The sequence below is a fragment of the Rhineura floridana genome, chromosome 20, assembly GCF_030035675.1.
Source record: "Rhineura floridana isolate rRhiFlo1 chromosome 20, rRhiFlo1.hap2, whole genome shotgun sequence".
NCBI lineage: Eukaryota > Metazoa > Chordata > Lepidosauria > Squamata > Rhineuridae > Rhineura > Rhineura floridana.
This window is the reverse complement of record NC_084499.1, coordinates 18524758-18540565: the sequence shown is the minus strand read 5'-3', so window position 1 is coordinate 18540565 and position 15808 is coordinate 18524758. Positions and strand designations below refer to the sequence as shown.

Sequence of the window (15808 nt, the reverse complement as noted above, 5' to 3'; positions counted from 1 at the left end):
AGGGATTCCTTGCTTGTCCTGTGAGGAAAGGCGGCTCTTCAGCACGCCCTCTAAGGCTCTTGGGATAGCGGAAGTGGCGTGACCCGGAAGAGGAAAGGTGCTCAGGGGTTGGGAAAATGGCTGCCTTGCTGCGGTTGCTAGGCGATGTTGCGCTGAGGGGTTTCTCGCGAGGAGTCGGGGCCAAGGGACAGGTAGCAGCTCGAGAAACGCACCCCCATCCCACCCTGCTTACGGGAGGGAGGCTCTTCCTCCTTGCTCACCTCCCCGCTCTATTTATTGCATTTATATCCCTCCTTTCCTACAAGGAGCTCAAGGTGGCATGCAAGCATGGTTCTCCCTCTCACAACCCTGTGAGGTAGGCTAGGCTGAAAGGCAGTGACTGGCCGAAGGTCATCCACTGAGCTTCATGGCTGAGCAGGGATTTGAACCCTTATCTCCCAGGTCCCAGTTTGACACACTAACCACTTTGCCACACTGCCTGCACTAGGTGACCTTGGGCCAGTCACTGTCTCGCAGCCTAACCTACCTCACAGGGTTGTTGTGAGGATAAATGGAGAGAAGAGAACTTCTTGGAGGAAAGGTGGTATATAAATGTGATGATGATGATACACTAACAGCTGTCCAGGGTTTCAGGTAACACTCTAACCACTGCACCACACTGCTTCTCTAATAAGGCTGTGTCACTGTTTTCCTTTGGCCGTTTCACAGCACAGACCAACAGGTAGCAATTCACTAGGTGGAGCATCAGGGTTCGTTCTGGGTTTTTTAAACCCCAGCCTTGAAGAAAAAAAGCTTCTTTTCTTTAATTGCTCCTACTCCTGTTGCTTAAAAAAATCACAAAAATAAGACCTGTAAAGTCTGTTTATTTATTTGGCAAGATTTATATCTTGACCAGGGTTCAAGTCCCCTCTTGGCCATGAAGCTCACTGGGTGACTCTGGGCCAGTCACAGTCTCTCAACCTAACCTACCTTACAGGGTTGTTGTGAGGATAAGATGCATAGAGAGGATAGGCCCTTGGAGAAAAGGTGGCGTATAAATGTAATAATAAAAACAAACAAGTAAACAAAATAGCTATAGTGTATGTTGTAAAATTATTTTAACATATAAAGTGGTTCTGAGACATTAAGGTGCTTTTCCTGCCCTACAGCCAGGTGAGGGAGGCCACCCACTCTTTTATATATTGGGATTAGAGAGAGTTGTCACCTTTTCTTTCTCCCCCTCTTTTTCCAGCCCTGTTTTTAGCAGTGTAGTGACAGTCCCGCTTTGGGGATTACTGCTTCCCTAAAATGACATCTGAATTTCAGTTTCATGCCTGTTTTGTAATGGGCGCCTTTTTTGTTTTGCCTTTAGCTCCCGTACCATGTGGACGGAAGGACGTTCTTTGCATGTGCCCGCTTTAAAGCGCCTTCTGGCCTGTTACACCAACAGAAAGGTAAGACGATTATTAAGAAAACGACTAATATTTCACAATACGTTAAATTGGGAGACGTTTGTCTGCTGGCAGCTGTTCCATGTTTCCTCTAATCACCGCTTGGCTGCTGTAGCCAGGCATACCCACACTCATCCTATCTATTCTATTTCTCTGTCTCTCCTCGAGATTGGAAACGCGGGAGGTAGACACTTACTGCTCCTGCCGTTGTTGTTGTTTTTCTCCCGGGGAGGTAATAGCCATTAAGGGAATGTGTTGTCATCTGCCGTTGGCTGTCCCAACAGTGCCCTGCTCGCTTTCTCCCCTGGCCCACCAAAGTGGGTTCTTGATATTTCGAGACAGGCAGCTTGCAGCATCAGGCTCAAGAAGTGGTATCCAGTGTTCGTCCTACTCTGAGCGGACCTACAGAAATTAATAGACATGACTAACGTAGGTTTGAGAGTCAGTGTGGCGTAGTGGTTAGAGTGTTGGACTACGAGCTGGGAGACCAGGGTTCGAATTCCCACACAGCCATGAAGCTCACTGGGTGACCTTGGGCCAGTCACTGCTTCTCAGCCTCAGAGGAAGGCAATGCTAAACCCCCTCTGAATACCGTTTACCATGAAAACCCTATTCATAGGGTCGCCATAAGTCGGAATCGACTTGAAGGCAGTCCATTTCCAACGGAGATTCATTCGTGCCAGTGGCTGTGCTCTGAGTAGACCTCAGTTGCTGATGACTGAAATTCGGTGGCGAGGGCATGACTGCACTGTGCATGTCCGTGGTCATGACAGAATCATGTGAAGGGCCTTAGCTCAGTGGTCGAGCATCAGCTTGCATGGAGGAGGTTCCAGGTTCAGTTCTCAGCATCTCCAGGTAGGGCTGAGAGAGACTGCCTGCCTAAAACCCTGGAGAGCTGCTGCCAGTCAGTGTAGACAATACTGAGACAGATGGACAAAGCATCTGACTCAGTAGAAGCTAGTTTCCTATGATCACTTTAGGGAAGGGGCCATAGCTCAGCGGTAGAGCATCTGCTTTGCAATCAGAAGGTCATAGGCTCAATCCCCGCTGGCATCTCCAGGTAGGGCTGGGAGAGACTCCTTGCCTAGAACCCTAGAGAGCCGCTGCCAGTCAGTGTAGACATTATTGAGCTACATGGACCAATGGTCTGACTCAGTATAAGGCAGCTTCCTATGTGCCAGAATCGCTAATGCTATACATCACTGCTGGATGCTAATTACTCTGATACTAGCAATGAGCCAGGTGCCATGCGGAGCTTCTTCAGAATTGTCCATGGATGACATCAGTGCTTCCCCATCCACCCCCGTTGTTTTTCTCAGAGATTCGCCAGAGGCCTCGCTCATCCGGGGGTTCCACAGCTGCTGCCTCCCAATCCGGAGAGGACACCGCACTCAAGTGGGGCCTGCTCCTCATCCCCGTGGCCACCTTTTGCCTTGGCACCTGGCAGGTACATGCAGACGACGAATCTGGGACTTGCTCTGTGGAGCCTCTTAAGTGAGGGCTGGTGTTTGGAAGTTATAGCAAGTAGCCGATGTGAGAGGCTTTAGCAGGGTAACATCCAGTCGTAGTCCTACTCCCATTAGTAGTCCCATTGAAGTAAATGAACACAACTCACTTAGGTTCACTAATTCAATGGGTTTATTCTGGGTATGACTTAGCTGGAGTCAACCGACAGCCTTTAGTCTTGTGGGTAGAGGAGGCTTTTAAATGTATGGGGAATTTGAGAGAGGAATCACCCCTTACCTCCAAATGTATATCTTTATTTTTGAGATAGAAAAGTTTTAGTCTTCATCATGCACACGCTTCTCTAATTGATGTGTCATGCTATTGCCGGAGGGAAATTCCACATTTGAGGGGCGGGAAGCATGCAGTGTCTTTTCCAGGCTTTGCTACTGAGTAAAGGTGTGTCTAGTGTTGCTCCGCAAGGCCACTAAGAGCACTTATGCCTCTGCCAGATTCAGCGGCGGAAATGGAAGCTGAAGCTGATTGCTGACTTGGAAGCCAGGGTGGCGACGGAGCCAATGCCACTGCCGGTAGAGTGAGTACGCAAACGGCCTTGCAATCCATTAAGTGCAGGAGCTGGGCGCTCCTTTTAAAATAACTGCTTCTGTTTATGTTAGTCAGAAATGAAAGAAACGATGCTTTTCTTGGCCTGGGGAAAGTGGTGGGTGAAGCTTTACCTGTCAGATTTCTGTGTCAGCCAGCTGTTGAGGGCACGTAGGGAGAGCCAGTAAAAGAAAAGTGGCAACGATGCTTATGAATGTAGAAAGCAGCTTTATATTGAGCCCCATCATTGGTTCCTCTAGCTCAGTACTGTCTACACGGATTGGCAGCCGCTGTCCAGGCTAACAGACATTCCCAGCCCTAACTGAAGATGTTGGGGATCGAACCAGGGACTTTCTGCTTGCAAAACAGATGCTCTGCCCCAGAGCTATGGTTCTGTCTTTTAACAATAAACTAAGATTCTAGTCTTCATGTGTCTTATGACCCTTCCTCAAGTGTGTACTTCTGCACTTGCTCCCTTGGTGCTTGTGCCCCTTCCTCCTGTTGTCTCCTTACTTTCTAATCTAGATTGCAAATTCCTCAGGGCCAGAGGCCGGACGTTTTACTTACGCAGCTCTGTAAAGGACCTTAATGGCAATGCAGAAATGATTAGTGTTAAATCTGCTGCTAGAACAGGTGTCAGTTTTACTGGATTTGGATAGTATAGTTGAATGGTTTCGAAGTTCTAGATGCATAATTTAGCTTTCCCCATATAAAACACTTTCTTTCCCACACCCGTCCCCATCCGTCTATCGTACATTTTGGAAAATGTGTTACGTTATCACCACATGTTACTTGCTGTTCTACTGGGAAGCTAAACACTAGTGAATGGAAGAGGTGTTAACTTTGACAGTTAGAAGGTTTATATACCACAAATAAACCAGGCACTTTGGAAAGGAATGAATTGTTCAGCCTTTCTGTGTTTGGTTTTATTTATAAAATGGAAGCTGTTCAGGAACTAGGCACTTTTGGTATAAGGTTTATTATGGGATCCTGACCTCTGCGGCTTCTGTCATCCCCATTACAAGCAGCTGGCAAGTGTTTCATTTTTCTGCCCTTCGACAGCTTCCTGACCCTGAAGGAGTTGGAGTACAGATCAGTCAAGGTCCGGGGGTATTTTGACCACACCAAGGAGCTGTACGTGCTCCCCCGTTCCCGAGTAAATCCGGAAAAAGAATCCAGGAATGCCGGCCAGCTGATGTCCAGCCCAGAGACTGGAGCCAATGTCATCACACCCTTCTACTGCACAGACCTTGGGTAGGCATGTGACCAGCTGGTAGGTTTGGGCTGCGGTCTTGTACTCACACGCTTGGGAACAATCCCTGTTGCACTCGGGGGGCAGGGAACCTACCTGAGCAGGTGTGCATAGGATTGCGATATTAGAGAGGACTGTGGCCCTTCACAGCAGAGATGCCGTCTGTGGGTCTTTGGATTTTGCTCTATAACTGTAGAGTTGGATTTGTGCATCGAGCAGGGGGTTGGACTCAATGGCCTTATAGGCCCCTTCCAACTCTACTCTTCTATGATTCATAAGGGCCAGGAACTTGCTGTGTAATTTTTCTTTAACTCGTTCTCTGGACTCTGAATGTCCTGGAGGTCACAGTGTGCTTATTCACAAAGTGTTTGTGATGACATCCCTGATAAGTTGCCAGCATCCAAGCTAGCCAGTCCTGTTTCTCCTTCTGGCCAGAAGTGGAGGCAGGGCTATGCAAATGACTTGGGGCTTAGGCCTCTTCAGTGGGAGGAGCATCCACCAGGTTCCAGGCCTTGTTTCCAATCAACAAGCTCTGTGAACTTTTAACTATGTGCTAGTGGTCATCTGTTCTGATGGCACTATCTTCTGCCACTGGGCTACTTCATTCCTACAGAGGAGGAAGCTAGAACTGGCCACAAAGAGGGGGCGTTGCTGCTGGACTGGTTCTGGCACGGAAGCATCACAGACTGGGAGCATCCTCCTCTTGCCTACCAGAAGCACCATCTCTGCTGAAGAGCTGCTGAATTGAACTGGGTGGGCTAAGAGTGTCTGCTGTTTGGCACTGTTGCCCCCTAGCTTCAGTAGCAGGCAGTGCACATCCTGGGCTGAGAGGTCTTCAACATTTCTCAGCTCTCGAGTCTGTTTGAGAGGCATGTTTACTTCAGAAATTATTACAGTTTAAACAGAGCACCTGATGCCCCTGTCCTTCTTATTTCATTGAGATAAGATCAGAGGCTGATTCCAAAAGCAAACCCTAAATGCTGAAGCTAAGCAGGGTCAGGTCTGGTCAGTGCCTGGATGGGAGACCACCTGGGAACCATATGCAAGCCGCCTAGGTTTCTATCATGAAAAGTGAGGCGGAGTATAAGTATAATAAAATAAATAAATGGGAAACACTGTTAAGCTAGCTGTTGCCAGCTCATCAGGTATGTCATGAATCTCAAAATGCACCCTCAGAGGTTGATTTTGACAGCATTCAGAGAAACCAAAGCGGAGGGCTCTACATATTTTATGTGCCCTTGGCAACCAGTTGAGATTTCTGCTTTCCGCAACCTGGAGAGGGAGGAGGGAGGTTTTGTTCTGACGTCGCTCCATTCTCCAAGGCGCAGTGCATTGTCAGAGAGAGTTCCCGCTCTTCTCAAGAGAAACATGCCGGTGCTCCCTTATGCTGTGCTCACCTTGTCAAAAGATGTGTTTGCCAGTGGCGAGTTGGCACGGGCCTTTATGGACCCTTGCCAAGGAATGACATTTTAAAAAATAAAAAGAGGAAACTGCCTTATACTGTGTCAGGCCTATACATCCAAGCAGAGGAATGCACTGTTAGGTGCCTTCGGTCACTGGGCTGCTTCCACACTTAATGGGGTTTCTCGTCTTCTCTCCACGGTGCAGGATCACAATTCTCGTCAACAGAGGGTTTGTCTCCAGAAAGAAACTTAATCCAGAGACCAGGCTGAAAGGCCAGGTAATGGGGTTTGTTCCACAGGGTGGGACTGATCAACCAGTGACTATCCTGGATGCTGGGTCTGTACTGGGCAATCCACCTGAAAGAGTTGGGGAAGGACTCTAGGGTCAATGGTAGAGGATCTGCCTTGCACATAGAAGTTCCCAGCTTCAATCCCTGACATCTCCAGGTAGGGCTAGGAGAGTCCCCTGCCTGAAACCCTGGAGAGTTGCTGCCAGTCAGTGTAGACAATATTGAGCTAGATGGACCGACGGTCTGACACAGTATAAGGCAGCTTCCCGTGTTGCTAAAAAAGATTTCTTGCTACGTGGTGAATCTCCAAATCAGAGATTGGCTGCCCCACGTTTCAGGCCGGAGTCTTCCCAAGCCTGCCTGGGGCCTTCCACATGCAAGGCAGATATGCTGCCACTGAGCCTACACCTCTTTCCCAGTAGATGGGCATCAACAACTCACATAATGTTGGGGTGGAAACTACCACCTAGCTTAACTCTATGCCTTGTAGCCATAAAGCAGAAATCGCTATTGAACTCTTCCTTTTAGATCCAAGAGGAAATTGAACTCACAGGGGTGGTGAGGCTGGGAGAAACTCGCAAGCCCTTCGTGCCGGAGAACAACATTGAAAAGAACCGTTGGCATTACCGGGACGTGGATGCCATGGCGAGAGTGACAGGAGCTGAACCCATTTTTCTTGATGCAGACTTCAGTGAGTCCCAAAAGATTTGGTGGCCCAATGGCTTCCCAGGTCGCTTTGTTCCATCTCCCCATTCTGGCTTTCAGGCTGATGCTGAGAACAGGAGTGCCAGGATACAGGAGCATGACATTATTGGCAGACCAAGGGGATAGCGACTATCAGGAGGAGTTAAATGGAAAAGGCACTCAGAGTACAGAACAGTTTTCACTTACTGCTTAAAAATAAGCGGCTCCCAGTCTTTGACTTTGCGTTTATTTATTTATTGTATTTATATACTGCCCCACAGCCAAAGCTCTCTGGGCGGTTTAGTTTACAGTTGTTTGACTGCGTTTCTTTTCTAGAAATGCTCATGTTGCATCTAGTTCTGATTCACTTGTGTCTCTTCATTCTGCATCCACAGAAAGCACAGCTCCAGGGGGGCCAATCGGAGGCCAGACAAGGGTGACCTTACGAAACGAGCACATGCAATATATCATCACCTGGTGAGTGACAAAAACTGTTTTGAGTTGCATCCAACTAAGTTCTAGTTTGCAAGAGATAAGACTCATGGAAGTTAGTGAACCCGATAGTCATGGGCATTCAAGCGGACCTGTTCTAAGACTACCACTGGACACAAAACCTTTGCCTTCTAGCAGAGATTACTTTTTAAAGCGAGTAGAGACCGCTGCAGAACGCAGCAGGTTCTGGAGGCAGACTTACTCCTCTAAATAAGCCTTGCCTCCAAGATGGTTTGGAGTACAACTCCCATCAGCCTCAGCACGGAGGGCACGAGGCTGGAATGACCTAAATCATAAAAATCTCACCCCCAGGACAAGTCAAGCATCTTCATAGGAAGCTGCCTTATACCTACTCAGGCCATTGGTCCAGCTAGCTCAGTATTGTCTACACTGACTGGCAGCGGCTCTCCAGGGTTTCAGGCAAGGCACTTTCCCCAGTCCTACCTGGAGAGGCCATCAGGGATTGAGCCTGGGACCTTCTGCATGCAAAGCAGAGCTACAAATGTTTCTCTTGCAAATGCAAGTACTGTCTTTTGGCGTATGAATTTCCTCAGTAGCTCTAAACAGCAACTCATTGCTACTGTGCAAGGACCCCAACCAGAGTTTTAAGTCGTTGCCCCCCACATTTGGATTGTTTATATGTTCCAAATCCTGTTTTTGGAGATTCCTGGTGTTTTGACAGTGATATCTAATAGAATACTGAAGAACTGCAATTACATGTTTTAAAAATTCTGCATGTATTTCTTGCCATTAGCTGGATTCATAAACCCTGCTTCTCATCAAAGCCATAATCATGTTTCTGAACATTCGCACCACCGTGCTGAGCTGTATGTTTCTCATGATTAAAAAAGATCACCAGAAAATACTTTTCTCACATAAGCCAAATACTATGCTAGATCATCCACAAAGAACACATCATTATCTCTTCCAAAACCTGTCGTGTTCCTTCTCTGCAGGTATGGTTTGTGCGCAGCTACCTCCTACCTGTGGTACAAGAAATTCATTCAGAAGGTACACCTCTAAGCGTTAAGAGCTCCTCAAAGCGCTTCCACAATCAGCAGTCCTTTCCACAAAGGAGTTGATTGTCTCAAAGGAATGGGCCTTCGATTCCTTGCTGCACTTCAGTTACTGGAGCAGGAGGATTCAAACAAGAAAGTCTCTTGCGCTCTGCTGAAATCAGCTGCTCTTTAAACAAACTGGTATTTTGGATACCAGTGGAGCCGCTGGGAAGTGGCATCACAAGCTAGCATCTAATATAATAGGGCTGCAATTCTAACCCCAGCAACCTGGGAGTAAGCCCCATTTAATTCAGTAGGACTCCCTTCCGGGCAGACAAGGTTAGGATTGCATAGATAAGGATGGCAATCTGAGACCTTACGGGAGAAGAAAACCTTTCAAATCAATGCTTAGTAAGGAGTGTGTTTTATGTTATGTATTCAGAAATGCATGAAGGAAATCTGAAGGTGGAAGGACGTAAGACTGGGTGTGGATCGATCAGAATGTTTGTGATGCAACATGAAATAAGTTTTTTGAAATGTTCAGTAATGTGGTAGTAAATAAATCATGGCACATTTGCAGATTTGTTTCTTCTCCTTTGCAACAACACCAAGCACTTATTCAACAAGCAGTATTTTAAGCTTCTGCGTCTCATAGCTGCAGGGTCTTTTTATGAGACTTGCCCTTGCAAGAAGCACTAAGCTATGCTTGATTTCTATGCTGTCTTCTTGACCATCGAGGTAGCTTACACATTTGCCTAGAACTTGGCCAATTTTATGCCCATAGCTCTACTACAGTATGCTTTGAACTTCCAAACGTGCAGGCAAGCCCCCAGTATGCTCAACATCATGGTGGCAAATGCAGAGGGACAATGGAGCAGAAAGGAACCCTGGGTAGTCTTTTCAAGGCGCTGCAGGGTCCAGCTCCCTCAGCAGAGGCTGCCACAAATCAAGGTACAGCTTATGGAACGTGGAGAGAATAACACTCTAGTCACTAAAACTTATGGAGAACAGACAAGTTTTTTAATTCTTATTTATGTACAGAAAAACTTGCAGCAAATCCAATAGATCTACCCGAGCTTAGTGGCCAGTTCTTTCGCTTTGGCTTTTTCAAGCTTAGCGATGCGAGCCACTGACTTTGGCCCTAGAACGTTGCCACCCCAGTGACGACGAATCTGAAAGGAAAAAAAGATGTACTTTATTACTATTAATTCCATTAATGCAGTCTCTAGCATACTGCTGAACTCTTTTGTAATCCAACAACAGCAGATCAAGTATTTCTCAATTCGCAAGCCTGTTACGTCTTCCCAAAACCATGTGTTGTTGCCCGCTCATTGGTCGAACCCAATACTGGTGTTCACTTAATTAGTCTCATCTCTGCATAGCGCTGGACTGCATTTTAACACACCTAAGCCGCTAACAAGGCTCTATTCTTTTGTTCACTGAATTTCAGCAAACCAGACAGTGGTCAATCCACGGAGGCACATTCCCAAACCTTACAAATTGGTGAATACACCCAAGGATCCCACAGCCATCATCTTACCTCATCGTATCTCTCATTGTAGTTGGTCTTGACAGCTTCCACCAGCTTGGCCAGGGCTCCCTTGTCCTCCCTGCATAGGAGAGAGACGGGTTTAACAAGTTTGCAATGGCAACAGAAGGCTTTCCGAAGCAGACCATCAGGTGCTGCCTCCTTGATCAGGCCCAAGGATCATCAGACTCCCAGGGGGTCTCTTACTTCACCTGCCAGGCACCTAACTCTCATATGCTCAGATCGTTGAGTCCCATCTGTTGCATACTTTATTCCCACCAGTCTGCACTCCCCATTCCATAGCCTCAGTTCCCTGCCTTGTGGAATCCCTTCCCCATTCCCTGAAGAAGCCTGCCCACCGGAGGTGTCACAGCCTCTGGAGCTTCTTTACCCACTCCGGCTTCTGCTCCTCCCCCTCTGGGGTAAAGCTTCCCACCAGCTCTCCCCATCTCCAGCCCCCGGTTTCCAGCCTTTCTCCAGCAGTGTCACCACACTCTCCCTGCTTTCTCGGGTTGGGCATCTCCCCTAAAAGGGAGCCAGCTGCCTTTTTACTCTTCAGCAGTGGGCACCCATCAGTTCTGCTTGCATTACATGAAGGGGGGTCCCTCCCCTTCAGGTGAGCTAATCAAGGCTGGCAGCAGCTGCTGAGCTTGCAAACAGCACTTCCAGCAGTGGTCTCACTTCTGCCTTTCAAGGCAAAGCCCTCCAAAGGTGTCTTGCAAAAAAAATTAGTTAGCTTCCAGAACAGTGAGTTGCATCCAAGTAAGTTACACTCAGAGTAGACCCACTGAAATGGACATGCCCATCAAGTCCACTGATTATTTCTATGGACTATACCCACCTAAGTCCTACTCAGAAAAGACACACTGAAGTTAAAAATCAGACTAACTTAGGTTCACCCATTGTTGTAACTCTCTTGGGAGTCCTTCAGGTAACAAGTGACTAACAAGTATAATATCAATTTCAATGGGGCTACTCTGAGTAGGACTAGCACTGGAGTATAAACAAACAACTCTGTCACACAACTGGATGTGGCAGGCAGCATGCCAGTTTTAAGCTCTGGATGCCATTGCCCAGTGGGCCTGGGGTCCTGCCACAGTTACTAGCCTAAGAGCCAAATGCTCAACTGGCATCTGAACTCCCAGCTGTGGTGGCCAGATGTAAAAGAGGACAGAGCATAATTTGCAGCCATTAAAAGTCGCAAGAGCCCTTAATGCCAACTCAAGTCACGCTACATCCTCTCACGCTCATTCATTAGAAGTACCTTATTAAAAAAAGTTTTCAGGGCTACTTACGGATTAACCTGAGTGAAGGCAACACAGGTGCAGGTCTTTCGGTGGACGAGGCGGCCCAGCCTGGCCTTGCTTTTGATGATGCAATAGGGCACTCCCATTTTCCGGCACAAGGCAGGGAGGAAAACGACCAGCTGAAAGAGAGGGGGGAAGAAATGCTCACGGGGGGGGATGGTTCCGTGCCTTTACTGCAAGAGGGCGAGGAACCCCTGCCCCCCAGCTCCTGTCAGCCCCAGCCAGCATGGGCAAGGGTTTGGGATGATGGGCGCTGCAGTCCAACAACATCCGGAGGAGGGTCATAAGTCCCTTGCTCTGAGATCTGGCAATTGCTCAGGGTTAAAAAGCTCGTATAGTTGTTGCTCTTCACAGATGGGTTTCAGGGGAAGAAATTCAAACATCACCGCAAAAGCCATGCCTTGCTTTGTTCAGGGTAAAGGTTACAGATTTACAAGAGGATTCAACTGTAAAAATAGAGACCCCACACATACTCGAAAACCCTTTATCACTAATCACTGACCATGTTTCTCAAAGTAATCTCTGCAGCAAGTGCATTTCAAGATGCAGGAGTAGCCGGTCTGTCGAATGTTCAACTGCAGTGGACTGGCAATATTCAGAATCATCTAGGGCATTCCCATATACACATACGTTCACGCAGCAGGCACATTTCATAAAAACCCCACTTAGTGGCATAAATCTGGACTTGCAGGCACAAGGCTCCGATACTCAGCACCTCCTTACCTCGACGGGGTCTACATCATGGGCAATCACCACCAGCTGGGCTTTCTTGTTCTCCACCAGGGCTGTAACTGTGTTGACACCTGCAGAACAAGGCAGTTAACTTGAGCGTGCTGCAAAAGACGACACTTTTCCAAGCAAAAACTCACAGAGCTGTCTGCCTGTAGGAAAACGCAGTGGTTCATGAAGAGGTGCTAACCGAGCATTAAGCCACCAGCTCTTACTAGCGAGGACTAGAGGAGGAACAACCTGCTACCGCTCAGGGTTAAAAAGCTCGTATGTTTTGCTCTTCAGCATGCAATTCAGGTGAAGAAATTCATACATCATTGCGGTAGCCAGTTGTCCACTCACTTGGGGATGGGCTGTGGCTCAGCGTTGGAGCGTTTGGTTTGCACACAAAAGGTCCCAAATTCAATCCCCAATGGCATCTCTAGCGAGGGCTAGGGATGTCGCCCTGCCTGGAACCCTCGAGAGCAGCTGCCAGTCAGTGCAGCCAAAACTGAGCTAGATGGATCAAAGGCGGGGTCCTATGCCTGCACCAACACCCTTCGAAGGGAGAAGAGTCCAGAAGCGTTGACCCATTTCAGCCAACCAGGCGTACAATATACAGATGCTAGAGGATTACCTGCTCGGAGTACAGGAGGCCTCTTGGTAGGAACATCACCTTTCCCAGCAGCTTTTTGCTCTGCCCGAGCCAAGAGCCTCTGCTTCTTCTCTTGCTTTGTCTCAGGCCTGTATTTGTGGGCCAGTTTCAGAAGCTGAGTAGCTGCAACAGACAAGCTGGACTGTGAAAAGGAACGTCTCTCTGAAGCGCTTACCCTCCCAAAGGGCAGGTTTTTGTGCATCAGCGATCTTGGTGGTTGGGGAGTCATCAAGGAAGCTCAGATAGCAAATATTTGCTAGCATCATCTGCACATGGACAGGAAAGCCCTTTCTAACTAGAACTCTGCTGGGTAGGGAGGGGTGTCCTTAGCTGAAGGATCTTTCCATTCCCTTTTGCTAAAGAAGCTTTTCAAAGGCTCCCTTCTCTCTAGGTGTCAATATGAAACCCATTCAGCAAGTGGCAGCAACTAATTTGCACCAACAAGACAAAGCTCCCTATCCTGCCGTCAAGCCCCCACTTTCGTGCCCCTCATTTCCCACCAGGATTCGCAGCTGGGAGCAAGACAGAAGCAATAAAGGCATAAACTTAAAATACTAGGCCATAACAAATTACAAGAATATAAAAGCAAAGGCACTTAAAACAGCAATGGAATAAAAAAAGAGCAGATTAAAACTAGCAAAGCAAACTAGCATCACTTAGGGGGAGGGATTGGATTTTTGGCCCTAGGGCTGCCTCAAGCCCTTCTTTTTAACATAGAAGGAATTTACTACCTTTTCATTTATTACATCACAGTCTCTCTAAAAACTATTACTCTTATCACTATGCTGAATTCCTGACCCCACTACTTAGAGACCAAAACCTTCAAGCAATGCCATTTGCAGGAACTCAGTTCTAGGGCCCAAGAGTCAAGATCTAACCTGCAGGTAATAAACTTGCTTTGTATACATAGTGTACTCAAGTTGAGCATTTCTTTTTAAGAAACTCTAAGCTCTCAAGTTAAGGGAACTTTGCCGCCCTGTGTTGCCAATAGCCCAGAATTTAAAGCTTTGTTCCAGAGAAATTCAGTCTCAGCAGTCTTCAACCCTCAAAAAGCTGCTTCCTATGCAAAAGCTAGTTCTCTCACACTTGCCTCCTGACGCCGTTCATTCCAGGGATCAGAACACGCACACCACCTCCTTTCTCTGCAATCCCGCCTTACAGCCACAAACTACAAGGCCAGCCCTTTTTACCTGTCTGCCGGTCAAGTGCTTGTGTGAACTGGTTCACTGCCGGGGGCACCTTCAGCCTTTTGTAGAGGATAGCTCTCTGCCGCTGGAGTCGGATGTAGCGGGGCCATTTCACAAAACGTGTCAGATCCCGTTTGGGCTGGATATCCTGCCCTAAGAAGCAGAAGCACAACTCAAACTGTTCCTAGGGCCACAACCTGGGCTTCGTGCCAGGGTAAAAGGGGGGCAGGAGCATCAGCGATCTTGGTGGGTAAGCTTGTCAGCAACATCACTCAGATAGCAAATATTCTTTTGCATCATTTGCTCACAACCCTCACAATTTCCAAAATTGGTGTTGCCACACTGAACAACACCAGACTCATCCCACAATCCCCTTCTCCATCAATATCAGCTTTGAGAACTCTGGCCAATAGATTTCCCCCCCCCCCAAGTTTTTTGGGTGGCCAGTTGATTCAAACTGATTTTCTAGAGGATTACACAGGCAGGGAGGGTCTTCCAGCATCCAGCAACAATACAAACAGCTGGCATCTACCACCAAATCTAGAAGAGTCTCTACTCTAAGCTCAGCAAATCATCCAAGTTTCCGCTATGATATGCTGGTTCGGGGCCTCTGTGCAGCATCTTCAGAGAATGTTTAGACAAGCATTAGGACCTAGTTGCATCATGTGTGCACATTTTGCAATTGTACTGGCTTGCATCACGCCTCTTCCAAAACAGTGTACAAAACTGGCCAATCGCAATACAGTCAATTGAAACACATGCAGACACGTATTCCGATGGAATTAAAATAGCAACTATATTAAAAAAAATAAAACACCAGCAGAATTCTCCCACAAGTATTTTAAAGAGGAGGGCTTGCAGCTGGCCACATTTTCTCACTCGGAAACAATGACTTTGTAACTGCCTGTGCAAACATCTTTATTCCTGTCCCATTAAATATTTAAGCTCCCTGACGGAGCAACAAATCTGCTAAGTCCCATCATCCCGCACCCCTCCCCGGCCCCGTTTTTTCAACTCACCGATGCCAAAGTTCTTGGGCCTCTTCTCAAAGAGAGGGTTGACAACCTTCTTGGCCTCCTGCTTCTTGACCACAGCAGGGGCCGGGGCCACCTTCTTCCCCTTGGCCTTCTTCCCCTTCGGCTGCAGCAATTACAGAGAACAAGACGGTGAATATCTCCCCTTTTTCAAGGGCCTCAACACCTCTTAAGACTGAACAAAAAGGCTAATGTCCCATTAGGAGCTGGTGCCGTGGAAGGCAGGGAACCCATCAGTAAGACTGAAAATAAGAAAAGGCAGAGCAAGTTTCAAAGCAATACTACTCCCTGGACTAGTTGGAAACAGGAAGCCAGGCAGGTGGAGGGACACTACCTAGAAATGAGAAGGCCTGAAAAAAGTGGGTTTTTCCGTTTTTGGGGGGGCTAGTCCACTCCCCAAAGCGCTCAAACCACACCGAGGCCTAAAAACCAGGCCCAACCCCACTCCCTGAAGCCGGCTCCCTCCTTCACCCGCCCTTCCCCATATAAACCGGCAAGGAGTCTCCAGGGTACTCTGGGGCCCCGTGACCCGGCGAAGCCCAGCCATTACCACGTTTAGAGGGCGGATGGCGACGGATTCGGAGCCTACCACTCCCAAAGCGAGCAACCGTAACCACTCACCATCGTGGCTCAAAGGAGGAAAAGGAAAAAGCTAGGCATGCTGGGTAATAATATATCTAAGACCCTGTCGGTCTCGCGAGAGGTCAGCCGCAAGTCGCGCGGGAAGTGGGCTGGGAGGGCCATAGAGAAAGCAAACTCTATGGTTTGTGTCTATGGTCTGTGGGGTTTTTTGT

The 15808-nt window shown here is 47.9% G+C and overlaps 2 protein-coding genes and 4 non-coding genes across 7 annotated transcripts; 1 reads left to right on the top strand and 5 right to left on the bottom strand.

Moving 5' to 3' along the window:
• The first annotated feature begins 82 nt into the window (after nt 1-82).
• On the top strand, nt 83-13323 carry LOC133373930 (surfeit locus protein 1). Of its 2 annotated transcripts, none has more exons than XM_061604356.1 (9): nt 83-191; nt 1352-1433; nt 2750-2877; nt 3386-3468; nt 4539-4730; nt 6337-6409; nt 6950-7112; nt 7501-7582; nt 13185-13323. In XM_061604356.1, the coding sequence occupies exons 1-9, from the start codon at nt 117-119 to the stop codon at nt 13222-13224; spliced, it is 918 nt and encodes a 305-aa protein (XP_061460340.1). In that variant the 5' UTR covers nt 83-116; the 3' UTR covers nt 13225-13323. The 2 variants fall into 2 exon arrangements, with proteins under 2 accessions (XP_061460340.1, XP_061460339.1); XM_061604355.1 differs by lacking the exon at nt 13185-13323 and adding an exon at nt 8554-9174.
• Nucleotides 9594-15719, bottom strand: RPL7A (ribosomal protein L7a). The gene is made up of 8 exons (XM_061604359.1): nt 15636-15719; nt 15000-15120; nt 13984-14133; nt 12776-12916; nt 12154-12233; nt 11419-11549; nt 10136-10205; nt 9594-9767 (listed from the first exon to the last, which is right to left on the bottom strand). Exons 1-8 carry the CDS (start codon nt 15636-15638, stop codon nt 9663-9665), a joined length of 801 nt encoding a protein of 266 aa, XP_061460343.1. The 5' UTR covers nt 15639-15719; the 3' UTR covers nt 9594-9662.
• LOC133374045 (small nucleolar RNA SNORD36) lies at nt 11741-11821 on the bottom strand. The gene has a single exon (XR_009759803.1). It is a non-coding gene; the product is annotated as a small nucleolar RNA SNORD36 (small nucleolar RNA).
• LOC133374044 (small nucleolar RNA SNORD36) lies at nt 12405-12482 on the bottom strand. The gene has a single exon (XR_009759802.1). It is a non-coding gene; the product is annotated as a small nucleolar RNA SNORD36 (small nucleolar RNA).
• Nucleotides 12991-13064, bottom strand: LOC133374047 (small nucleolar RNA SNORD24). The gene has a single exon (XR_009759805.1). It is a non-coding gene; the product is annotated as a small nucleolar RNA SNORD24 (small nucleolar RNA).
• Nucleotides 14211-14285, bottom strand: LOC133374046 (small nucleolar RNA SNORD24). The gene has a single exon (XR_009759804.1). It is a non-coding gene; the product is annotated as a small nucleolar RNA SNORD24 (small nucleolar RNA).
• Nucleotides 15720-15808: the final 89 nt, after the last annotated feature.